Source organism: Candoia aspera, chromosome 13, assembly GCF_035149785.1.
Source record: "Candoia aspera isolate rCanAsp1 chromosome 13, rCanAsp1.hap2, whole genome shotgun sequence".
Classification (NCBI taxonomy): domain Eukaryota; kingdom Metazoa; phylum Chordata; class Lepidosauria; order Squamata; family Boidae; genus Candoia; species Candoia aspera.
In genome coordinates this window covers 22,263,144-22,289,818 of record NC_086165.1, presented here as the reverse complement: position 1 = coordinate 22,289,818, position 26,675 = coordinate 22,263,144, and the positions used below count along the sequence as shown (strand labels likewise).

General features: G+C 46.3%; 1 protein-coding gene across 1 annotated transcript in view; it reads right to left on the bottom strand.

The window, feature by feature from the left end:
• The window catches only part of ADAMTS7 (ADAM metallopeptidase with thrombospondin type 1 motif 7), a 74,227-nt gene that overhangs the window by 13,913 nt on the left and 33,639 nt on the right, over positions 1–26,675 (bottom strand). The window contains exons 16-21 of the mRNA XM_063314392.1: positions 25,459–25,600; positions 10,055–10,181; positions 9,277–9,490; positions 6,926–8,632; positions 6,366–6,518; positions 5,040–5,213 (exon numbers count right to left, since the gene is read on the bottom strand). Coding sequence (XP_063170462.1) covers positions 5,040–5,213; positions 6,366–6,518; positions 6,926–8,632; positions 9,277–9,490; positions 10,055–10,181; positions 25,459–25,600 — 2,517 coding nt within the window. The remainder of the gene's footprint in view (positions 1–5,039; positions 5,214–6,365; positions 6,519–6,925; positions 8,633–9,276; positions 9,491–10,054; positions 10,182–25,458; positions 25,601–26,675) is intronic.

Sequence of the window (26,675 nt, the reverse complement as noted above, 5' to 3'; positions counted from 1 at the left end):
GAAAATATGTGGCTGAAAGGACTGAAATTGACATTATGTTACAATTTAAAAAGAGAATTTTTATAAAATGATATACCATTGGTATATGACACCAGAAAAACTTTCTAGAATATATAAATGTACTTCAGATCTATGTTGGAAATAGGGAAAACATGAAGGGTCATTTTATTATGCTTGGTGGGCTTATAAAAAAGCTAGAATATGTTGGGTTCAGATACACACAGTGATACAAAGAACTTTAAAGATTAATATTCAAATGAAACCAGAACTTTTTTTGCTGGGATTAATAGACAATTAGAAAAGACTTATGGAAGATTGTTTTTGTACATGGTAACTACAGCGAGATTTTTATATGCACAAAGATGGAAAGACTCTGAAATACCCACAATGGAGGAATGGTTAGTATAGATGACAGAATTTGCAGAGATGGCAAAATTAACTTCTTTGATCAGGGAAAACACATTTGTCAGTGACTGGAAACCCTTCATGGACTTTTTGCTGAAAACTAAAAAAAATGAACTTGTGATTTATGGGTTTGTTGATTAGAATGGGTAGAATATGGAAAGAAGGGAGCCATGACGTTACCGTAGAGAGAGACGATAGGGTGTAAGTGTAATGATTGCCCTAGCCCAAATACTCAGACTCACAAGAGGCTGCTAAATGAAATCTGATTTATTAAAGAACTAAAGACAAGTACAAAGAAAGCTGAGAATGAGCAAAAGCGCGCCAAATACAAACTTAAACCCTTGGTGCAAACGTATCCCGTCTCCCTCGTAATAGCCCCGCCCGGCACAGGTGCTAGCAATCGTCAGAGTTGCTAGCCTGGGAAAGTAACCTTGAGCTCAGTAAATAAGACAAATACATTCCAAAGCAAAGCGAAAAGATAACTGTTCCCATCCTCCCCGCAAAGATGAAACACGCATCCAATTAATGACATGCGAAACGTTACGATGTATCAAAGACATTGAAACGGCGAACATGACAGTAAGTGCATTTATAACTGCTGTAAAGATCAGAAGCTGCTTCTTTCTTTTCTTTTCTTTCTTTTTTCTTTTCTTTCTTTTTTACTTATCACTTTTCTCTACTTTTCCTTCTTTAAATTTGTATTGTTTTTACTCTGTAAATAATTTCAATAAAAATTACCTACAAAATAAAATTCATTAGAAAAACAAATAGTGTTTAATTGGTACAACTTACATTGACTACTATTTCATCTCCAGATGTGTCAAGATAAATTGGCTCCTGATACTCTTCCACTTCTCCTATTCCTTATCTTTCTATTTCAAAGCAGGAGAATTAATTACAAGGAATGGCTAGAGGTTTTTATAGCATTATATCCTTAAATAGAACTATTGAACATGCTGAAAAGTACTCAGTATGCTGAATTGTACCAGTTTCAGGTTCAATCATTGCGTCAGAAAGATCTCATTGATTGAGACTGTGAACATTTCAAAAGTATTTATTTATGGTTTTTGATATCACCAAAGGGACGCCTGCAATTTACAGCACCAGAATCAAGACCTCATAAAACAAATACATAAAACTGATGCAAGCTAAGAAAACCATCAACTCATGGCAGTGTCTCTGCAACCCAAGTCACAGTTGTTACAGATCAAAGAACCGCTCTCTCTTAGCAATACCACAGTCAATGATGCTAAAGGCCACCGAGAGGTCTAAGAAATCGGAAAGGAATCTCCTCATCTAGGTCTGAGTAAAGGTTGTCCACTGCAGTGACCAGCGCAGCTTCTGATTCACATTCCATGCCTGAAAGGAATCTATATAATCTGCTTCATCTACATCTAGGGCAGCTTTCCTCAACCTTAGCAACTTTCAGATGTCTGGACTTCAACTCTCAGAATTCCCCAGCCAGCAGCTGGGAGTTGAAGTCCAGACATCTGAAAGTTGCCAAGTGTCATGTTCACCGTTTCAATGTGCTTGGTACATCGTAACGTTTCGCATGCCATTTGCCTGATACGTGTCTGATCTCGGGAGGGAGGAGGATTCCTCTTCGGGGAGTTGTTATCTGTTGGCTGCTAGGTTGGAATGTGTTTGGGTTATCTCATGTGTTCAAGGTTGCTTTCCCAGGATGTGTGGAAAACGGTTACCAGCACCTGGGAGGGGGGTGGTTGCTATGGCCGGGCGAGGGGAGGGATCACGTTTGGAGCCGAGGGTTTTTAGTTTGTATTTGGCGCGCTTTTAGTCATTCTCAGCTTTCTCTGTATCTGCCATAATTTCCCTAATAAATCAGATTTCATTTAAGTAACCTCTTGTGAGTCTGAGTGTTTGGGGTAGGCAAACATTACACCAAGGTTGAGGAACACTGATTTAGGGCATTCTGCAGCTACATCTCTACCACATTCTTGATGACTTTCCTTGAAAATAGAAGGATGGAGATCTGGCAGTAGTTGTCAAAAATAGCTGGATCTAGGGAAAACCTCTTCAGAAAAGAGTGGATCACCTCCTCCTCCAAGGTGGTCAGCACCATCCTTACTACAGAGAACTGTTCACTGCTACGCAAAGGAGTTGCACAGCATCCTATCCACTTCATCAGAATTCACAAGCCAAAACAAATCCCAAGTAACAGACATAACCCCAACCATCTCTTCAGACCACAAGCCTGGGGAATCCAGACTTGAATGGATGTAAGTGGTTTTATTAGTGAAATATTGCACAAAGATCTCACAGTGGTCAGTGGGAAGATCCCTCTCCAATTGCTCTGCTCTGTGAGTGGGGGGGAGGGAGGGGGAGGAGGAAAAAACTGAGCAATTTCTGTAGGCAATCACTCCTGTGTCTGATCCATTTCCACCCCCTCCCCTCTTGCAGAGCAGAGGGATTGGAGAGGAAGGGATTGCAAGAGAGGAAGCAGGCACACAATGGGGAATACACCGGGCTGTTTGCATAGCACGCTGCAGGCACCAACACATTGCTTTCGATGTGTATCCCCCATTGTGTGCCTGCTTCCTCTCTTGCAATCCCTTCCTCTCCAATGGATGTAAATAGAAACATTAATTCCCTTCTTACTAATTATCCCAGCATGGGGAGGGCATCCCAAAAGGTGGGGGAGTGGGGAAAACAGAAGCAGTCACAGTCACATGATTTCCCACTTGGCGACTGCTTCACTTAGTGAGAGTGGCTGGTTCCAATTGTGGTTGCTAAGCAAGGACTACCTGTACTTCTTTTGAGAAGCATTTGGGCCCTACTGGTGATGTTGGGCTGCCTTTTGGGGCATTTTTGCTGTTGCTTTTGAATTTTTACATGATGCATTGTGGAGTTTGTGGAAAATGATGAGTGATTCAGTTCTTAGGACTGAAGAGTGATTCAGGTCTTTTTTATTTTGTTTGTTCTTGTAAACCACCGTAATAGGTCTGAGTGGATGATGTATAAGCATACAAGATAAACCAATAAATATATATTAATATATGCAAACATCCACTCCTTTTTATTCTTGTTTTATCAGTTACTTTGTTTTTGTCACAGGTTTTTCTTGTAATCTGATATTTCAGTGTTTTTGTTTTGCAGAAAATAGGAGCAGTAAAGCATTCAGTGTTCCTTTGCTAGAGGGTGTCAACTGTGTGTAGAAAGCTGTGCAGGCCCATCTTTGGGCCCAAATCAACCCAGTTTGTGAGATGCAGCAAAATTCATTCACTTCACTGTTTAATCTAGATGCATCCAACGTGCACTTTACAAATGTAAGGATGGAGAATCCAGGAGCATTTGGATGCTCCAACCTTACACAGGATCGTTGAAGAACGGAATATGTAAGGGACAAAGAATGACAAGGGGGTGGGGGAGAAACACGCCAGCCGGCAAGGAAGCAGAGGAGCGATCAGACAAGCAGTTGACACCTCGAGGCAAGAGATACGAAAAGCCATCGAATGGGAGAAGCTCTGGCGCTGGTGGAGGCAAGGCAGAAAAGAAGAAATTCAATCCGAAACAAAATTGAATTCCAAAAGAAAAGAAACTGAGGGGGCGGGACGGAAAGGGGGAAAGGGAAGGATCTGTGGCTTTGGTAGAGCATGATGCACGTCTGAATTAAAGAACCGCACATATCCCTCGTGGCTTGTGTGGAGGTTTCTGAGTTCGGGCTTTAAAGATCGTGAGCCTCACAACAAATTCTACACAAACTAAATCAAAGCTATATATTAATTACCACCTTTTCAAAAGTCTGCACTTTGAATAACTCAATATTCAAAAAATGTGCCAAAATTGTGCATTAGAGAAAAGTGTGCATTCATTAGAAATACATACAAAAATGCATATACAGTATACTTTCATAGATGCTGTTTCAAAAAGTCATACTGATAAAGCAATGGGAACAGTCTTAAAACTGGAAAAAATAAGATGATCAAACTTGTCTGATTTGCCTGTCCCTCTTCAGGATGGCAGGCAGCAGCTAGTCCGTCTTACACTAAGGAAACAGCCTGAGATGACAAAGCTCCCCAGCCCTGATTTTACAGTTTGGCAGCTCACAGCTAAGGCCCTGCAAGCTGACGTGGAGTACAAGATGCCTGCAAGCCATTCAAATGGCGCTTAACTGGAAAAGCCTTGTGCAAAGCAGTGCTGCTCAGTGCCGGACAGTGGCAACTGGGACCATGTCACATGAAACGGCCTGAGACTGTATCAAGCATACAGTTTCATTTCCTTGTATTCAGTTTCTTTACGGTGAAATTTGGGAAAGGCATTTGGGGCTTCAGGAGTATGGAGAAAATCACTTTGAGCACTGCAAGGTTAACAGTGAAGATTCATCACTGAGTAGCTTTGTCTCAGTCCCAATGATGCATTTGATTCATTTATAGGCTACAAAGGACAAAGGGAGATGCTGTGAACTTTCCTTCAGAGCAAATCATCACTCAGCGGACAATAACAATGAACTAAAGCTACAGGATGCAAACCCGGGCCCTATACTCAGTAGCACGTCAGCCAGTTCAGCAAGGCCCCTTGACTGTGACGTTGTGTGTGTGTGTCAGCGGGACAGGACTAGTGAATAAGGGCTCAGAGTGTATTCGCAGCCTTCCCCCGCTTCCAGACATTTGACTCACCTCTCTCCAGGCGGACGTGTACCAGCTCAGACAAGGCTTGGCATGGCACGGCAACTGTGTTGGAGGTTTGTATGAGGCAGTCTGGCAGTGAAAGGGTCGCAGAGGTCGCTGGCCACGGGTGTCAATGCAGTGGATGCCCCGAACTTTCACGCCTCCTCCACAGGTTCTGGAGCACTGGTGACAAACCAGATAGAGCACAATGAAAGCAGAAAATGAGCCACATCCTTCTGATGTAGAGCAGCAAGCAGCGACCTCGCTGCCAGGAACAAGTGTCATGACAACAAGAGGCCATTCTGGCCTGCCTTGATGCTTGGGGTCCACCGATACTTTGGGATACTGACGAAGTCAAAGGCCAGCTGGTCCAGACTCTGCCCTGTGCAGGGTTTGTAGTACAGGATGGAAGCCGAGCACCCCTGCAGACGGCCACTCAACCTCGGCTTAAGCACCGCCAGCACTGCCCCTTCCTCTGGAGACCATCTGCTCCTCCACTGAACCAACGTTATGGCTAGGAAGTTTTCCAGAGAGCTGGTTGGAAGTTGCTTTCTTGCCATTTCTACTCACTGCTTCTAGACCTGCCTTTGGGAATAACAGAAAACCACCTACACTGGTTCTTGCTTGAGAGATCTTCCAATCCTTTAGGCCGAAGCTCATGTCAAGTATTTAAGTATTTGGTTCCCAGCCAGAATCTCCAGCTCCTGCCAACATTCCTTACAGATATTAGTTAGTTAGTTAGACCCTCATTCTGGACGCAGTCAAGGTTCGCCAATTCTCAGAACTGGGCATACTATGTTTCTCTCCTGAAATATTGTTTCTACTAAATAGCAGCCTTGCCTAAGTCCAATAAAAAAAAAAGTACATCTGGCCCAGTTGCAAAGCCACTTTTGGCCAGAAACATTTGCCGTCAGCCAGAAGGATTTTCCAAACCTCCTACCTTGTCAATGCCAGAGAATGAGTCAGGGAATGCACTGTGAAAAACATCTCCTCTGCTCAGAAAGCACCCGTTTGCATCATTTGCTGGCAATGCTCGCCAGGAGGAGGGTGTGTGTTGGGCGGGGGGCAGGAGCAGGAAGGAACACCAAAGAGCCAGGGGGACTCGGGAGCTTCAGTGGGCAGCTTCTGGCCATAAATCTAGCCTTTGCATTTGCGACCAAAGTGGGGAAGAGACGGCTAAAACCCAAGTCGACTTACAGGTCCACTCGGCAGAGAAGCCTAAGGAAAAGGACAGACCCACAGGACAAGATGGAGGAAAAGGATGCATGCCCGGGCGCCCAATTAGTAAGAAGTCCGTCTCCACATAAGGCTTTGTGTGGGATTAGGTCTGCCTACCTTACTCCATTTTCCAACACGCCACTTGGAACACGGTCTCAGATAACATTGCCGGGCAGGAGCCGGCTTTCTAGCCAAGTCACAGTCGTTCTCGTTTCCAGTGCTGCAGCACACAGCCCTCCAAGCAGCGCCAAGGCCACAGGTTGTGGAGCACTGGAAGCAAGAGGAGCCCCATCAGCCTCTTCTCTGTTCAGCTTTCCAAAAGGAAGTTGCGCTGCCTCTCCGCCCGGCCTCTCTGGGACACTCAAAAACACCAGCCCCACCACTGCTGGGTCCCATTCCCACCTGCCTTTTCCCCTGGCCTTCTGAGATCACAACTGGCCAGGAGAGAGGCCACTGTTTGGACAGATTTCAGAGCCAAACCCAAGAGCCAAGACAGGAGACACAACTATATTCCGCAGTCCCGCTAATTCATCTACCTGTTTTAGCCCACAGAGTGACCCATGTGGTAAAAAGAATTTTAGCGGAGGCAAGAAGGGAGAAAAGGGGAGGAGCAAACGACTGGCCAGAGAAGAGTTCTGTCCACGGTGATGGTAACGTTGGCTTTCCTGAGAACTTACCTCACTCCAGTTTCCTGCTTCCCAGCTGGCATTGAGAGCAGCTGTAACAGCAGCAGCAGGAGCTACAGAAGACAGCATCTTCCCTTCCAGGTCCTGAAATTTCACCTTCACAAGGCTGGGCCCAGCACCTCCTTTACTACTAGCAGTTATCACACGGGGAGATGGGCGTTCACTTCTGTCCCTGGAGAATCCTTGGTCCTCAGTGGATGATATAGGCTTAGTGTCCAAGTCTGTCTTAAGCTCATTAGATTGCTTCTGTCTGGGAGGTAGTGAAGTAGAAGGGGAAAAGTTGGGGAAAGTTGAGCCCTGATGCAAAGAGTTTGACTCAGCTGGTATCGGTGGTGTCAGAGTGCCTGGATGGTAAAATGTGTGTGTCTTTCTGCTGAATCCAAACAACTGGTATGCAGAAGTGAAGGGAGACACCCATGATGGAAGCTCAGCTGTGAGCGACAATACTTTTTTGAGGTGGTTTTGTGTATTTGATCTATGGGCCTGGTCAGGCCCTGAGGTGCTACTCATCTCTGCATCCAGGACGGCAGCGGCAGAGGAGGCTTCAGCAGAAGCAGGCAGAGGATGGGTAAGGTGGTCGGGTGCCCCAGTTCTTCTTGCAGTTGTTGCAACTGTATTTACCTGCTTTTCTTTCAGTGTGTGAGCAGTGTCCATATTACCTTCACCACCGACAAAGTCTCTGTCGCTATTACTCTGCTTTCTGCGGCTTTCTTCTGCCATTTTCCACAAACCATTATCACCGCTGTCACTGAGTTCAGGAAACTTGGGGTCCTGCATCCTCCTGTCAGGATTTTCTGTGCTGCCAAGAGCACCAAACTCACTTCTCCAATAGTTGTCCTTGGCAGAAGACACTGCTGGAGTTAGTACAGCCAAGTAAGGAGAGCTGGTGGAGGAATCAGATCTTACTGTGCTGTCTTTCAAAACAGTATTTGTAAAAGGAGGTTCTTGAGTAGTATCACCAAATACCGGTTTGTTGCTGCCAAAAGGAAGATGCTTCACTACTGAAGTGGATGGATGATCTTCCAAAAGTGATGGCTGGGAGCTTTTCCCATCAACTGCAGCAGAAGAGCTGTTGACAACTGCCGTACCAACAGGGTCCTGCAAAGGGCCAATTGTGCCACTATCCTGAATATTATCATGCTCCTCCTCGTGTTCCTGCCCAGAAGTGGGAGATGTTATGTCTTGACTAGCCAGCTTGACTTCTGGCTCTGTGGTGGGAGGAAAATCAGGAAGCATTTCTTGAGGAACCCCCTCCATCTTGTGAAGAGTCTTGACCCCAAAGTTGGGATTCAAGTCCTCCCTTCTACTGTTCTTTTCCTCAACCAGGTCATAAGACAGATCCTCGTGAAAATTGATAAAATTATAATCATAGTAAAAATCATCCACAAACACATTTCCCTTTTTATGGCTGTTTGGGGGGAGAACTTCCTCTGTAATAACGTTTTCAGATTTGGGAGCTGAAGGACTAAATTTGGAGGCATGATAATTGGGGATGAAATCAATTTCATTAAATAGCTCCTGGCTCAAAGAGCCACTTCCAGACCAGTCAGGAACGCCGTTCTCTCTCCTATCCCAACAGGGCAAGAACAAGCAGTCCATCTCAGAGACAGGTCTTTCTGCTGGATCACACCTGGCTCCGGCATCAGCAGGGCAGAAAACCGGACGCCTCTGTGTTCCTTTCCCACACGTCACCGAGCACTAGAAAGGCAAAGGAGGGACTCTAAAAGTGAGTTACTGCTAGACAAATGCCCAACGCAGGAAAGACTGGGGAAAAAGGAAGCTAGCCCCCACCCTCAAGTTTCAGGTCTTTGGGTTTCAAAGTTAACTTTAACTTCTACAGAAGATAAAACTTGATTGTGGGTCCAGGGAGAACAGCTTAATTAGAAAGAAGTGTCCGGCTAAGAATCCTTCTTCTGGGGGGACACAGGCGGTGGCAAAATCAGATAGATAGATAGATAGATAGATAGATAGATAGATAGATAGATAGATAGATAGATAGATAGATAGATAAATAAGAGAATTAAAAATAGATTTATTATCTGGAAGAAAGCAAGCTGATTTGTTGAGGGAAAATAGAGATTTGCAAAACTTTGGCTGGTCTCAAAACAACGCACAGTTCAAAACCAGTTGCTCCCTATGGATTAACATTTTGCCAAGCACAGAAGCCCAGATATCATGACCAGCCTTGGAAGGGAGGCTCAAAAACAAAAAGAAAGAGAGAGTGAAGGATTTTATAAACTGGCCCAAAAGGGCTAGTAGAAAACCCCAAGCTCCTGCCAAGCCTCTGTTCTTCTTCCCAACACCTCAAGGTTCCTGTAACTTTTGGACTGTGATTCTCTCACCTCTGACCAGCTGCCTGTGACCCACTGTGCCAGGCAGAGGACTTCTCGGTTGCAGGGGGCCGTGGTCTCTGGCTTGGTGAGATGTTGGCACTTGTTGAGCTGTAGAGCCTGCTGCTCATCCAGGGCCACACTCTGAATACAGAGGACAGTCCTTTTCATCAGTCCAGAGTCACCGCAAGTGGCAGAACATACCTGCCATTCGCCAGCCCACCACCTGGTGGAAACACCCAGAAGGAAAGGGTTAGGTCAGGAGTCTCACCATAGCGTCAATTGTGGACCCATAAAGGACCTTTTGCTACAACCTGAGCTGTCCCATTCCCCTAGACTAAGCACATGCAGGTGCCTGAACTCATCACCAAAAGTCCAGGTGGTGGCTTGGTCTTGGTGCTGCCTGAGACCACTTCTTCAGGAGACCAGGCTGGTTCCCTCATGCACAAAACACCACTTTACCAGTGAAAACAGCTTCTGGAGCCATAGACCTCAATGAAGTGCTGCCATAGAGGCCCAGCCTCAGGTTATCTATCTATCTATCTATCTATCTATCTATCTATCTATCTATCTATCTATCTATCTATTAAATTTTGCCACCGCCCATCTCCCCCCAAAGGGGGAGTCTGGGCGATTTACAACAGATATTATGACTGGGCCCCAAGTTCTGCCAAATTTGCAGAGCAGAGCAGCGTTCTTCTCCCAGACAAGCATGACTGAGCAGAGCTTTTCTTTTCAATGGCACAGCATCCTACAGCCAGAATAGCTTTGGGGGAGCCCGTGAGCTGACCTGGCTGGACACGGTTCCTCGTTGCAATTCCTTCGCTTGTCATCTGGCCGGCTAAGAGCATCACAGTACTGCTCCTCCACAAACCCAGCGGCTTTCTCAAGGCAACGCACCATTTGCCTCTGAACCCCTGAGGGCAGGAGGAGAGAGCAATTATGCAAAGCAATGGAAGGAAGCAAGGAAGGAACCACACCCCTAATCTGGGCACAAGGGCACATCCCAAGGACCAAGGATACACATTGGGCATGGCTTATCTGGGGACAGAACAAAATCCTTTTGTGCCATGCTGTGGTTCCCACCTGCGAGCAAAAATCACAGAGAGAAATCTGAGTCCCCCATGACATATAAACTGTTATAAACTTGAAACTTTACTTTTGATTTCAAGCAGATCTGAACCTAGGATTAAACCCTGACTTGGAGTAGCTCTCCAAGTTTCCAGAGAGAAGTGCTTTTACATATATGCTGGGTTACCCACCTTTCCTTTGGGGTCTTAAATTCTATCTCACCCCCCCCCCCCACTTCTTCATAGGTTGTTACTTCAGCTGCTGCCCAACACAAGGGCCTTTTGAAGAATGTAAATGTCTACTGAAGTGTTTGCCTTCCACACATGCTGCAAATGGCCAAGGGCCTCGCTCCTTCAAGGACAGGGAGCAGGGGGTCCTAGAATGTTGTAGTCAAGGAGCCATTCAGACAGACATGATGGGGGACTGAAGTCATCAAAAGTCAGGTTAGAATTACAACAAGCCAAGTACAGACATAGTATGGATAAATAAATAATATATATTTAATAAACTATGTAACTTAAACTTAATCAATTAAACTTCAATAATCCAAAAACAGATAATAGACTCTTTCTCACTGTTACTTACCTCATGTACTATGTTCAGCTCCAGTTCTGAGTTGGTGCCCCCCACCTACCCTTGAACTGGTAGAAAACTGACATGAAATCGGGGGAATCATGACCAGGGAAAAGCAGCAGACATGGTGGACCTTTAGTTTTAGTGCCAGCAAAGCATTTGACAAAGACTCCCATGAGATTCTAGTAGAGAAGGTGGCAAAAGGTAGGCTGGGCTAAGCAATCATTAGATGGACCAAGAGCTGGTTGAAAAAATGTACCTAATGACGCTAGTGGGTCAGGGGCTCTGGGTCAGAGTGGAGGGAATTGTCAATGGGAGTAACACAAGGTTCTCTTTTAGTCCCTGTCCTGTCCCACATATTTATAAATGATTCTCATGAGGAGTTAGAAAATATGATTATCTAATTTTGAGATGAGGCAAAGATAGGGGAGATAATAAAAAGGGGGCAGTGTCAAGATTCAGAAAGATCCAGACTTCTGGTGGGATCATGGCAGACTGAACAGCTTTGCCTGCAAGCTCTGCAGGTAAAACTGGCATCGTGGCAGTTTTTTCAGGCTCAGGCTAGTTTCTCCTGAAGCGCAGGAGTGATTTTTGGGGTCAAGGAAAATGCTCGGAATTGACCCATTCATCCTCCAGACAGCGAGTTGCAGCCAGGAGATCACAAACAGCGTTGGCGATCAACAGGTAAGACTTTGGCGGGAGGCTGGGATGTCACCATTTCCAAGCCACGCTGCAGCCTTAAAGGAACATTAAGTCCAGCCACCCCATTTCCAAAGCACCCAATTTATATATTTTTTAAGTATTTGTACCCTAAGAGCTTCAGCAAAGGATCGTTACCTTGTCGTGGTGCTGGAGCTTGAGCACCTCAATGATGCCATGAGCTAAACCGTGAAGGGCCACCCAAGACGGGAAGGTCATGACAGAGAGGTCAGACTAAATGCGATCCCTGGGGAAGGTAATGGCAACCCACCTCAGTATTCTTGCCGTGAAAACTAAATGGATCAGTACAACCAGAGATATGTCGGTATACCATCGGAAGATGAGACCCCCAGGTCGGAAGATGGTCAAAATGCTACTGGGGAGGAACAGAGGATGAGCTCAACTAGCCCCAGACGTGATGACGCAGCTAGCTCAAAGCCGAAAGGACGGCTAGCGGCCGACGGTGCTGGTGGTGAACGGCGAATCCGATGTTCTAAGGATCAACACACCATCGGAACCTGGAATGTAAGATCTATGAGCCAGGGCAAATTGGATGTGGTTATTGGTGAGATGTCAAGATTAAAGATAGACATTCTGGGCGTCAGTGAACTGAAATGGACTGGAATGGGCCACTTCACATCAAATGACCACCAGATCTACTACTGCGGACAAGAGGACCACAGAAGAAATGGAGTAGCCTTCATAATTAATAGTAAAGTGGCTAAAGCAGTGCTTGGATACAACCCAAAAAATGATAGAATGATCTCAATTCGAATTCAGGGCAAGCCATCTAACATCACAGTGATCCAAATATACGCCCCAACCACAAATGCTGAAGAAGCTGAAGTAGAGCAGTTCTATGAGGATCTGCAGCACCTACTGGACAACACGCCTAAAAGAGATGTTATTTTCATCACAGGAGACTGGAATGCTAAGGTGGGCAGTCAAATGACACCTCGAATTACAGGTAAGTATGGCCTGGGAGAACAAAACGAAGCAGGACACAGGCTGATAGAATTTTGCCAAGACAATTCACTCTGCATAACAAACACTCTCTTCCAACAACCTAAGAGACGGCTTTATACATGGACTTCACCAGATGGACAACACCGAAATCAGATTGATTACATCCTTTGCAGCCAAAGGTGGCGGACATCTGTACAGTCGGTAAAAACAAGGCCTGGAGCTGACTGTAGTTCAGATCACGAACTTCTTCTTGCACAATTTAGGATCAGACTCAAGACATTAGGGAAGACCCACAGATCAGCTAGATATGAGCTCACTAATATTCCTAAGGAATATGCAGTGGAGGTGAGGAATCGATTTAAGGGACTGGACTTAGTAGATAGGGTCCCGGAAGAACTCTGGACAGAAGTTGGCAGCATTGTTCAGGAGGCGGCAACAAAATACATCCCAAAGAAAGAGAAAACCAAGAAGGCAAAATGGCTGTCTGCTGAGACACTAGAAGTAGCCCAAGAAAGAAGGAAAGCAAAAGGCAACAGTGATAGGGGGAGATATGCCCAATTAAATGCAAAATTCCAGAGGTTAGCCAGAAGAGATAAGGAATTATTTTTAAACAAGCAATGCGCAGAAGTGGAAGAAGACAATAGAATAGGAAGGACAAGAGACCTCTTCCAGAAAATTAGAAACATCGGAGGTAAATTCCAGGCAAAAATGGGTATGATCAAAAACAAAGATGGCAAGGACCTAACAGAAGAAGAAGAGATCAAGAAAAGGTGGCAAGAATATACAGAAAACCTGTATAGGAAGGATAACAATATCGGGGATAGCTTTGACAGTGTGGTCGGTGAGCTAGAGCCAGACATCCTGAAGAGTGAGGTTGAGTGGGCCTTAAGAAGCATTGCTAATAACAAGGCAACAGGAGACGACGGCATCCCAGCTGAACTGTTCAAAATCTTGCAAGATGATGCTGTCAAGGTAATGCATGCTATATGCCAGCAAATTTGGAAAACACAAGAATGGCCATCAGACTGGAAAAAATCAACTTATATCCCCATACCAAAAAAGGGAAACACTAAAGAATGTTCAAACTATCGAACAGTGGCACTCATTTCACATGCCAGTAAGGTAATGCTCAAGATCCTGCAAGGTAGACTTCAGCAGTTCATGGAGCGAGAATTGCCAGACGTACAAGCTGGGTTTAGAAAAGGCAGAGGAACTAGAGACCAAATTGCCAATATCCGCTGGATAATGGAAAAAGCCAGGGAGTTTCAGAAAAACATCTATTTCTGTTTTATTGACTATTCTAAAGCCTTTGACTGTGTGGACCATAACAAATTGTGGCAAGTTCTTAGTGGTATGGGGATACCAAGTCATCTTGTATGCCTCCTGAAGAATCTGTATAACGACCAAGTAGCAACAGTAAGAACACACCACGGAACAACAGACTGGTTTAAGATTGGGAAAGGAGTACGGCAGGGCTGTATACTCTCACCCTACCTATTCAACTTGTATGCAGAACACATCATGCGACAAGCTGGCCTTGAGGAATCCAAGGCTGGAGTTAAAATCTCTGGAAGAAACATTAACAATCTCAGATATGCAGATGATACCACTTTGATGGCTGAAAGTGAAGAGGAACTGAGGAGCCTTATGATGAAGGTGAAAGAAGAAAGTGCAAAAGCTGGCTTGCAGCTAAACCTCAAAAAAACCAAGATTATGGCAACCAGCTTGATTGATAACTGGCAAATAGAGGGAGAAAATGTAGAAGCAGTGAAAGACTTTATATTCCTAGGTGCGAAGATGACTGCAGATGCTGACTGCAGTCAGGAAATCAGAAGACGCTTAATCCTTGGAAGAAGAGCAATGACAAATCTCGATAAAATAGTTAAGAGCAGAGACATCACACTGACAACAAAGGCCCGCATAGTTAAAGCAATGGTGTTCCCTGTAGTAACATATGGCTGCGAGAGCTGGACCATAAGGAAGGCTGAGCGAAGGAAGATCGATGCTTTTGAACTGTGGTGTTGGAGGAAAATTCTGAGAGTGCCTTGGACTGCAAGAAGATCCAACCAGTCCATCCTCCAGGAAATAAAGCCAGACTGCTCACTTGAGGGAATGATATTAAAGGCAAAACTGAAATACTTTGGCCACATCATGAGAAGACAGGACACCCTGGAGAAGATGCTGATGCTAGGGAGAGTGGAAGGCAAAAGGAAGAGGGGCCGACCAAGGGCAAGATGGATGGATGATATTCTAGAGGTGACGGACTCGTCCCTGGGGGAGCTGGGGGTGTTGACGACCGACAGGAAGCTCTGGCGTGGGCTGGTCCATGAAGTCACGAAGAGTCGGAAGCGACTAAACGAATAAACAACAAAAAACCCTAAGAGGCTTTGGTCTATTTTGAAGGGGTTAAGGGACCAAAAATATTTATCTGGATGGTTTTTTGATTTTGGAGGATTTCACTTATTGTTAATGATTGGGATTATGATTATTAAGGTTTTTTTTAAAGTAATATTAATTCATGTTTCTTGTATTTTTAATTATAATAGCAGACAATTTGCATGTTTTTTTATTTTTTATTTTTATCATAGTAGACAGGAATGTATAGAATAGTAGTAGGAAGGGAATAACTAAGAAATTGTTATTTGGAGGGGGAGTTGACTAGGTGATTTATATTTTTTCTTCTTTTTTAATATAAGGGGAGGGAGCAATGATATTTAGTGATTTTTATAATGTGCTAAGGGGTTGACTTGTAGAAATAATGTGATTTTGGTTTAATATAGAGTAAGGGATTGATTTCTGCTGAGACACTAGAAGTAGCCCAAGAAAGAAGGAAAGCAAAAGGCAACAGTGATAGGGGGAGATATGCCCAATTAAATGCAAAATTCCAGAGGTTAGCCAGAAGAGATAAGGAATTATTTTTAAACAAGCAATGCGCGGAAGTGGAAGAAGACAATAGAATAGGAAGGACAAGAGACCTCTTCCAGAAAATTAGAAACATCGGAGGTAAATTCCAGGCAAAAATGGGTATGATCAAAAACAGAGATGGCAAGGACCTAACAGAAGAAGAAGAGATCAAGAAAAGGTGGCAAGAATATACGGAAGACCTGTATAGGAAGGATAACAATATCGGGGATAGCTTTGACGGTGTGGTCAGTGAGCTAGAGCCAGACATCCTGAAGAGTGAGGTTGAGTGGGCCTTAAGAAGCATTGCTAATAAGGCGGCAGCAGGAGATGATGGCATCCCAGCTGAACTGTTCAAAATCTTACAAGATGATGCTGTCAAGGTAATGCATGCTATATGCCAGCAAATTTGGAAAACACAAGAATGGCCATCAGATTGGAAAAAATCAACTTATATCCCCATACCAAAAAAGGGAAACACTAAAGAATGTTCAAACTATCGAACAGTGGCACTCATTTCACATGCCAGTAAGGTAATGCTCAAGATCCTGCAAGGTAGACTTCAGCAGTTCATGGAGCGAGAATTGCCAGATGTACAAGCTGGGTTTAAGAAAAGGCAGAGGAACTAGGGACCAAATTGCCAATATCCACTGGATAATGGAAAAAGCCAGGGAGTTTCAGAAAAACATCTATTTCTGTTTTATTGACTATTCTAAAGCCTTTGACTGTGTGGACCATAACAAATTGTGGCAAGTTCTTAGTGGTATGGGGATACCAAGTCATCTTGTATGCCTCCTGAAGAATCTGTATAACGACCAAGTAGCAACAGTAAGAACAGACCACAGAACAACGGACTAGTTTAAGATTGGGAAAGGAGTATGGCAGGGCTGTATACTCTCACCCTTGTACGAACTTGTACGAAGAACACATCATGCGACATGCTGGGCTTGAGGAATCCAAGGCTGGAGTTAAAATCTCTGGAAGAAACATTAACAATCTCAGATATGCAGATGATACCACTTTGATGGCTGAAAGCAAAGAGGAACTGAGGAGCCTTATGATGAAGGTGAAAGAAGAAAGTGCAAAAGCTGGCTTGCAGCTAAACCTCAAAAAAACCAAGATTATGGCAACCAGCTTGATTGATAACTGGCAAATAGAGGGAGAAAATGTAGAAGCAGTGAAAGACTTTGTATTTCCAGGTGCGAAGATTACTGCAGATGCTGACTGCAGTCAGGAAATCAGAAGATGCTTAATCCTTGGGAGAAGAGCAATGACCAATCTCGATAAAATAGTTAAGAGCAGAGACATCACACTGACAACAAAGGTCTGCATAGTTAAAGCCATGGTGTTCCCCGTAGTAACATATGGCTGCGAGAACTGGACCATAAGGAAGGCTGAGAGAAGGAAGATCGATGCTTTGGAACTGTGGTGTTGGAGGAGAATGCTGAGAGTGCCTTGGACTGCAAGAAGATCAAACCAGTCCATTCTCCAGGAAATAAAGCCAGACTGCTCACTTGAGGGAATGATATTAAAGGCAAAACTGAAATACTTTGGCCACATAATGAGAAGACAGGACACCCTGGAGAAGATGCTGATGCTAGGGAGAGTGGAAGGCAAAAGGAAGAGGGGCCGACCAAGGGCAAGGTGGATGGATGATATTCTAGAGGTGACGGACTCGTCCCTGGGGGAGCTGGGGGCGTTGACAACTGACAGGAAGCTCTGGCGTGGGCTGGTCCATAAAGTCACAAAGAGTCAGAAGCGACTAAAAGAATAAACAACAACAAGAAGGGATTGATTATGGGAAATTGCAGTATATCCTTGATGTTTAAAGTCAGAAGTCGTTTCTCTTTGTAACCTATTTAAAATTTTTCTCTCATGTTTTCATACTTTTTAGTTCTTTTTTTGTAGTTCTTTGTTTTTCTGTATCTTTTATCTTTTTCTGAAATTTAATAAAATTCTTCTAAAATGTAGAATAAAGTTCTACATCTGAATAGGAAAAATTAAAGGAACACAAATAGGATGGGGTTAGGGAATCATACATGATAACAGTATATGAAAAAGATCGGGATGTCTTGACAGATCACAAGCTGAAGTTGAGCCAACCCTACAGGCGGGGAGGGAGGAGGTGCAGGTGCCTAAATTACATCAACAAAAATACTGTTGTCAAGATCAAGAAACGTCCTCCGTTCTGTTCTGACCAGACTGAACCTAGGGTACCGCAACCAGCTCTGGGCACTCCATTTTAGGAAAAATGTTGATAAACGACTGTGCCCAGAGAACGTAAATCAAAATGGCAAGAGGCCTAGAAGAATAAGCTTACAAGGAACGTTGGAGTCATTGGACGTGTTTAGTCTGAAGAGAGACGACTGCATGGGGATATGATCACTGCATTCAAGGGTCTAAGGGGCTGCCATGCAGAAGGTGGGCAGATTTGTTTCTCTGAAGACAGGATAAGAAGTAGGGGGTTTGGAATTACAAGGAAGCAGGCTTTGTTGGACACCAGAAGACTTTCCTCAGGGTAAGAGCTGTTCCACAAGGGAACAGGTTGCCCTGGGAAGTAGTGGACTCGCCGTTGTGGGAAGTGTTTAAACGGGGGCTGGATGGCCAACTGAAAGGGATGCCACAGTAAGGGATGCCTGGACTAGGCACGGGTTGGTCTACCTCAGCAACTCTAAGATGCGTGGACATCAGTTCCTAGAATTCTTAGCAATGGCCATGCTGACTGGGGAATTCTGGGAGTTGAAGTCCAGACATTTTAAAGTTGTCAAGGTTGGGAAACACTGGTCTAAATGGAGACACTTAGTCCTCCCAACTGTTACATTGTAATTGTACGAATGTGACAGGATCCAATGACTATAAGCTTCTCCGTCCTTTCGCTTGATAAATTAAGGACTAGGAAATGACTGGGATCAGGAAAGGAGCTGAGTCATACCCAGAATCATGTATCTGCCTAGACATACTGTGCGTGGTACAGTGGGTACAGCTTGAGCAATCCCAGGTAGCTTTTACAAGCAGTAGACGACTCTATGGAAATTTGACGTTCCACTGCTGTCCTTTTTGCAGCCCCCCGAGTATAAAAAGGGAGGATCAGACAGAAGGAAGTCCCCAACTTTTTGCAGAATTGGAAAAGCAGTCCCCACACTTCTGGACAAGTTTTACACCTCCAACTGTGTTAGCCTGAAATGGCAAGTCCTGGCTGATCTCACTCTTGCAGGTCATCGGACCCTACATGGCTCACTTTGTCAGCGGGGCATGCCAAATTTTATGGAATCTCAAGACTGCACTTCAACAGCGTCAGAATAAGGGGGAAAGCGCTAATTCAGTTCACCCAAGGATGACTGAAGCCTTTGTTACTCATGACTGAGACAAGATGAAGGGAGCGTCACAGGGACATGGCAGAAAAATGAGACCGCAAGAGCATGTTCTGCCCCAGTTGAGGAAAAGCAGGCAAGCACCTCGAAGATCACCAAACTATGCTGCAGGTACAGATATTTCTGACCTGCTGCTTTAATGACTTATTTGACTGGTCTGCCCCAGGCGACTGATGGAGCCAATAGGGTTTCAGAGGAACTTGGGGCTATTTCCAAACCTCTGTGGCATGCTCCAGCTGAGACCTTAGTTGCTGCCTGGAATGAGCAGCGATGATAAGCTAGATTGGATCGTGCCTGTGTGGACTGTATTTGGGGATCACATAGAATGCCCTGGTTTTCCAAGGAGCTCCAGGAGATGAAAGGGCTAGAGCACAGCTGTAGGAAAATGAAGAGCGAATCGGACTAAGAACCTTTATTAGGACTTACCTGGTAGAGATAAGAGAGGCAAAGCAGGCCTGCTTCGCCACTCTTATTGCACCTGCAGATAGCCATGCAGCAGCCCTGTTTCAGGTGACCAGGGCAGCCTTTCCAGGGTTGCTCTGAAGACTATTCTAGGGATCTGTTGGACAAAATTGCTTGGATCTGCTCAGAGTTAGACTCTGGCTGGGCAGATCCTACAGAAGTGACTGGAATTGTTGTTGTTTATTCGTTTAGTCGCTTCCGACTCTTCGTGACTTCATGGACCAGCCCACGCCAGAGCTTCCTGTTGGTCGTCAACACCCCCAGCTCCCCCAGGGACGAGTCCATCACCTCTAGAATATCATCCATCCATCTTGCCCTTGGTCGGCCCCTCTTCCTTTTGCCCTCCACTCTCCCTAGCATCAGCACCTTCTCCAGGGTGTCCTGTCTTCTCATTATGTGGCCAAAGTATTTCAGTTTGGCCTTTAATATCATTCCCTCAAGTGAGCAGTCTGGCTTTATTTCCTGGAGGATGGACTGGTTTGATCTTCTTGCAGTCCAAGGCACTCTCAGAATTTTCCTCCAACACCACAGTTCAAAAGCATCGATCTTCCTTCTCTCAGCCTTCCTTATGGTCCAGCTCTCGCAGCCATATGTTACTACGGGGAACACCATTGCTTTAACTATGCGGATCTTTGTTGTCAGTGTGATGTCTCTGCTCTTAACTATTTTATCGAGATTTGTCATTGACTGGAATTAGTTTTACCTAATTAGCCCTGAAGAAGTAGACAGGGTCCCTGGAGCTGTGAGCTCTGCCACTTGTGTTTGGGGAACCTGGAGGAAGTGAATTATCCAGACCCTTTTCAGTTGGGTTTCAGGCCAGATTATAAAGCTGCAACGACGTTGGTTGCACTTGTGGATAGCCTTTGGATGGCTTGAGACAGGGATGGTGCATCCATTCACGCCCTCCTGGATTTCTCAGCAGCTTCTGATACCGTCAACCACGGTATCATTCTGGACTGGCTTTGGGAGTTGGGAGCAGGGCATGTTTTGCAGCAGTTCTCCTCCTTCCTCTGAGGCCAGTTTCAGTTGATGTTGTTAGGGGAGGAGATGTCAAGCCCTAAACCCCTCTTACGTGGGGTAAGTTAGGGCTCAACTCTCTACCCATTCCTATTCAGTATCTACATGATACTGATGGGTGAAGATATCCATTGGCACAAACATCATCCATATGCCAATGATGCTCAGCTATATATTTCCATCCTTGGCTGTACAAGTGATGCTGCCAAGGTTCTTACCCAGTGCCTGGAGGCTGTGGCAGTTTGGATGGGGGAGAGCAGGTTCCAACCCAACCCTGGCAAAAACAAGTGGCTCTTGTTTTGGGGGCCCCAAGATAAGAGCCAGTTTGGCGTTGTGGTTAAGGCAACGGGCTATAAAGCAGGAGACAGAGAGTTCCAGTCCCACCTGAGGCATGAAAGCCGGCTGGGTGCCCTTGGGCCAGTCACTCTCTCTCAGCCCAACCACCTCACAGGGTTGCTGTTGAGGGGCAAATAGGAGGAGGAGGGAGTATTAGGTATGTTCGCCGCCTTGAGTTATTTATAAAAAAATAAATGCGGGATAGAAAACAAATAAATAAATAAATGTGATTTTTCATCTTTAAAACTTGATGGGGTTGTTCTCCCGCAGGCAGAGTTGGTATACATCCTGGGGGTCCTCTGGAACTCATCGCTTCTGCTGGCTTCTGCTTAAAGAGTAGGTGGCAGCCACAGCCGGGGCCTTCCTGTGGATTTGTCTCATGTGCCAGTTGCACACATTTGTGGACTGGGAGGGGACTTGAACCCAGGTCTCTGCTATTAGTCTAGTATATTCACCACAAACCAAACTGGCTCTTTCAGTCCAGCTTGTAAACAAATTTACTACAAAATAAACCCATTAAATTCAAATTGGACTTAGTCCCCCACAAAGCATGCAGGGAACAATTCTGTGGGTAAATGCCAATTCAGGGTCCAAAGCCAGTGGTGAATCTTAGGAACCAGCTGACACCTTCTCTTAAGCTGGTCTCCAACCAGCAGGGCTGTGTAGAAAAAGCCCATTTCCCATCCCAATCCCTGGCCATGCTCAGCCTGGCTGCTGCTGAGCAAGGCTGGCTGGGCGGCGGCGGCGGCTGCTGCTGCTGCTGCTGCTTCATTGAACGGGAAGATCTACCACTGGGCACCAGCTCTTCTGACCACGGCCACCTACTTCTTGACAAACGAGTTTGACAAATGCCTCTCCTTCCATAACTACTTCACCGGCAGCCAAAACACACACGCTTCCTTAGAAATGGAGAATGCATGTTGGCCAGCGAAGAGGAAATACTCCTGGGGGGGTCATGATGTTGGAGAATTCCCAGTAGGAAGGCCACTAGCCAAAATCTGATGTATTTTTGGCAGCTCTAACTGCTGGCAGGAAACTAAAAAATCTGCCTGGCTGGCAAACATTCCCTTTCAGTTCAGTTCAGAAGCTGTTTGACAGAGTTCATCATCCCCATTTGCCTGTCTTTGTCCTGGACCCAAATGCACGCATTATGTTTCCTTTCTAAGATGGTGTAAACAGCTATTCCTAATTCTGATAAGCCACAAATAGTTTGAGTCGTTTCTTTCAGCCTTTGCAGCACCACTGCTGGTTTTGGATGATCAAGTCTTCTGCTGAATCACTGCAGCCTCTGCTAATCCCATCTCAGGGCCAGGAGCTGCCCCTGGATGGGGGGCGAGCCCAGGGTCTTCAGTTTGCCCACGGCTACAGTGCGCCCACTCCCTTTAAAGGCTCTGCATCCCTACTGGCGCTCAGCTTGCTCTCTGCACGGAGGCCCCGCTCTCACCTTCACGTAACTTGGTAGACAACCTAGATCCTCTCCCCTTTCTCCCATCCTCCTTGCTCCAGAACTTGGAGAACTTAAGGTGAGCAATACTATGGGGGAGAATGAACAAGGTTGCACAGCTGGGAGTGAATCAATCTCTTATTCAGCTTCTCCCCAAACGACAGCCATTCACACCATTCCTTAGCCCCACAGGATCAGCCCGGGGAGCTGGCACTTTGCTAGAGGGCCTGTCTGTGTGGTGGGTTCAGATGAGTCACATAGGTCAGCCTAGCTGTATCGTTCAAAGGCTAGCACTCAAACAGCCCGCGAGAGCTCCAGAGTGGCCATGGGTCACTTCCAGCTCCTTCCCGCTCAAGAGCAACCCTGTCGAATCATCGGAAATAGGTGGTCCTACAAGCCATATCTAAGGGCAGTGGTGACATTTTTTACTGCACCACAGAGAAGCAATGAAGAGTTATCACTGCAAGCAAAAGGGGTCTTCAGATAAATGGCATTCCAAGGAGGAGGAGGAGGAAGGAGAGAGACACACACACACACACAGAGACAGACCCGGAGACATCTGGCCAGCAGAACTAGCTTCCAAGTCACAGAGACCACCCAAGTTTCAGGCCTTTCCCCAAATCCCTGTTTGTTGCAGCTCTTGCTTACAGGGTCCATGGACCTTTAAGGTCCCTCAGTACGAAGCCTTCCTGCTGGCATGAGAGACCAGTCTCAGCATTTCTCAGCATCTGTAGGTGCAAGAACACAAGAAGGGCCTTGCTGGATGGGACCCCGGGCCTGCCTGGTCCAGCGGTCTGTCCTCCCAGTGGCCAAGCAGATGCCTAAGGAGGCCCACAAGCTTGGCAGCAGAGGGCCTTCAGAGGCAGTCATGCTCCCATCAAGGCTAATAGCTGCTGATCCCCAGGACTTCCCTGAATTGGGTCCAACCCTTTTGTAAAGCCAGCCAAGCTGGTAGCCAGCACCACATCTCACGGTAGTGAATTCTAAAGTTGAATTACATGTTGTATAAAAAACAAAATCCTTTTGTTTGTCCTGATTCTTTCAGGATTCAATTTCATTGGATAACCTCTGGTTCTAGTATTTTGGGAAGGGAAAATAGCTTCTCCTTATCCATTTTATCCACACCATGAATAATTGTATGCACCTCAATCATGTCCCCTTTCATTTGCCTTTCTAGATTAAAAAGCCCCAAATGCCACTTTTCTTCAACCTTTCCAGCCCCTCAATCATCTTAGTTGCCCTCCTCTTAAATTTCTCTAGCTCCATCATATACTTCTGGAGATGCAGTGACCAGAACTGCACACAATATTCCAGATGTGTTTGCACCATCAGTTTATACAAGGGCATTATGGCATACTGTTTCTTATTGCCCCTAACATGCTGTTGGCCTTTTTTATAGCAGATGCACACCCTGTCAAAACCTTAATTGAACTGCTTACCATTATTCCAAGATCTCTTTCCTTGTCAGTCCCTGGTCAGACAACACTCAGAACACGCAGTCTTTTCCTAAGGAAGCACCGACACATGAAAAGCAGCAAAACCTCCTGACCTGGGAGGGGACCCTGCCATTGGGAGGTCTGTTGACTCTATTGCTGACTTCTCCCATCGGTGTTCTGACTCTCGGAAGGCCACAGCTGCGTGTCCAATGACCTTGCAGGCAGGTGGGTGTGGAAGCAGAAAGTCAGAGCTGTTTGCCAACACAAGCTGTTTGCCTCTCACTGTCACAGCCTCTTACACAATGCTGAAAACAGGGCAATGGATCAGCAGGCTCCAAGGAATGAAGAAGCAATGTGTCTTCTACACCAGGCCCCCACTTCTGGACCCAAACCAAGTGGACTAGCTCTTAAATTACTATGTGGCTCATGCTTCCTATGAGCAAGTACAGAAAAATCCAGAGAAGCCGTCTGCAGCAACAGCCAAGGGATGCCAAGAACGAACGTGTGCATTTGTCTCTTGCTTTAATACATTCAGCTGCAGAGCAGGAATCTTACTTTATGTTTCCCAGTTGCCCCATAATCTTCCCCTGGCAGACAATGAAAGCCCACAATGCAATAACCACGAGGAAGGATTGGTCACAGTCATGAACCAATGGCACCCGGCAGGGAAACCACCCTAGCATTGTCAAATACGTCAAATTCCATCCTCATCATCCCAGCTGCCCTCATAGCCATCCCTCCTCCCTGCCCTCCCCATCAGCAGAAGAAATATCTTCTCCCGCCTGTCCAGATGCAGCGTGAGACTGGGTTGCACCCCATCTTCCAGCATCAGAAACCCTTTTGGCCGGCAAGCATGGCCAGCCCAACTAAAGGAACCCAAAGGAAGGGCCTCCAGCCCTGTGCAGAATGTTTGTGCCTGAGCCACACACCCTCCGCCTTGTGGTGGAAGCAGTAAGATCTTCCTGAGAGAGCAATATTTTTCTGAACTTAAATCTTCCTGTGCTGCCTCATGGAAGATTTGACCTGGGTCTGATGCCTCAAAAGCAGACCCTTTTCCTAGGGCCGTGTAACTTGAGAATGCTCACACTTTTTTCTTTTAATCATATGGCATAGCAGTTTGGGTTCATGCTGCTTTTTTCTTGCTGGGAAATCCTTGTGAGGCCCAGCAGCCAGATGTGTAGCCTATTGAGCCGTGACAAGTCACGTTGCCCGGGGTGCACCACGAGGAGGCTAGTCTACATTGCACCGAGTTGGGCTGAGAGAGGGACTGGCCCAGGGTCACCCAGCTGGCTTTCATGCCAACTTTATATTCAGGATGCCTACCCCAGTCCTGACTGTTATTTTACCGAAGTGCCTACAGCGCTGGACTCTGGCTCAACTGGGCCCCTTCAGCCCCCTGGCTTTCCACGCAGCCCCAAAACAAGAACAGTTCCAGGGTGACTGCAACTGGACCGTTCTGCTACTGCTCACCCCACAAAGAAAGCAGCTTGCCCCCAAGCAGGAAGGCAAGGCTGTTGGTATTTGGTTGTTTTGCAAGTAGCAAGCCACTAAGTTACTACGGTAACAAACCACTCTGGCAGAGTCAGAAAGTCAAACTTAAGTATCCTCAGGTTGGGGTGTGAAAAGAATGACCAAATAAGATAAAGCTGCTCATTGCCTAAGGGGAAGCTTGCCACCAGGAAGTCTTTAGTTTTCTGTTTAGCCCAGCAGCAGCGGCAGCTCGTTTTCTCTACTCAGAGCGCGTGTACATGTATGAGCTTGTAAAGCCTTTGTGCCTATCCAGGATATCTGGGTATGAAACTGTTTACATTTTTATGCTTTCTGTAAACACATTTATTTTTATAGAAATGCCTGGTGTGTGTTTTTTCTGATCTCTCGGGCCAAACGCTTTCCAGCACTCTAACAAAGGCCGCCTCACCTGTCCCACAAGTAGCTGTGCATTTTGTCCAGGGTCCGTAGTGCCAGAAGAACTCAGCTGGAGCAGCTGAACTCTGATTCTTGGACTCCTGCTGGATGGTGTACTGATAGCGGACCCCCGGGTTCTTCTCTTGAAACAGGAGCTGAGGGCAAGGCAAAACAGGTTTCGCTAAGTGAACTGAATGCTGGGGAAACATGACGTCCTGCACAAGGAACGCTGCCTCTTGCATCTCCTGTAGTGAAACAGTGGCAACTGCCCACTTATGGTGAGCCTGGGAATTCTGTCAGCCTGCTGATGGCAAATCGCTATGCAGGTAGTCCTAGCATAACAACAATAATTGGGACTGGAATTGCCATCACTAAGCAATGTGATCATAAAGCCCAACATCACGTGACTGCATCGCTTAGCAACAGCAATCCCAGCAGTCCCCTTTGTCATTGTTAAGCGAGGATTGAGGGTTGTTAAGCAAGAACTTCCAGCTGGGTTTCAACAAAGCAAACTCAATGGGAAGCCGGTGGGAGGTTGCAAGTCCCGGTCACGATAAGCCTTTTCTCAGGTGGTTTGCGAGGAAACCGGCAAACGGGTGAGTGCTATGGAGCGCAGGTAGACAGTGGGTGCTGTGGCCCAATGAGAGCACGGCCAGGCAGGGGGGTGCTGTGGTGCGGCATGAGTGTGGGAAGGCAGGGGGTGAGGGCTATGGAGTACGGCCTGGTGCACAGGCACGTGCTGTGGCCCAGTGCAAGTGTGGTGGGGAAGGGGTGATGCGGCCCAGTGTGGGTGTAGACGGGAGGGTGAGTGCTACAGAGAGCAGGCAGGCAGGCAGGCAGGCATGTGCCATGGCCCAGCACAAGCTCCGCCCGGCAGGGGAGGGGTGCTGCGGCCCGGAGCAAGCGTGGGTGGGTGTTGTGGCACGAGCGCAGCTGGGTGGGCATGTGCTATGGGGTGTGGGCGGGAGAGGTGCTGCAGGCGGGCACATGCTCAGAGTATGAGATCCCCAGGATCTGATACTCTGTAGCAAGACTCCTTGGAGAAAAAGCAATGGGAGCAGGAGCCATTTGTGACCTTCCCTGCCGGCTTCTCCATTGACTTTGTGTGTGGGAAGCCAACAGGGAAGGTTGCAAATGGTGATCATGTGACCACGGGACGCTGCAACCGTTGTAAGCATGAGCCAGTTGCCAAGCACCCAAATCACGACCACGTGACTGTGGGGGTGCTGC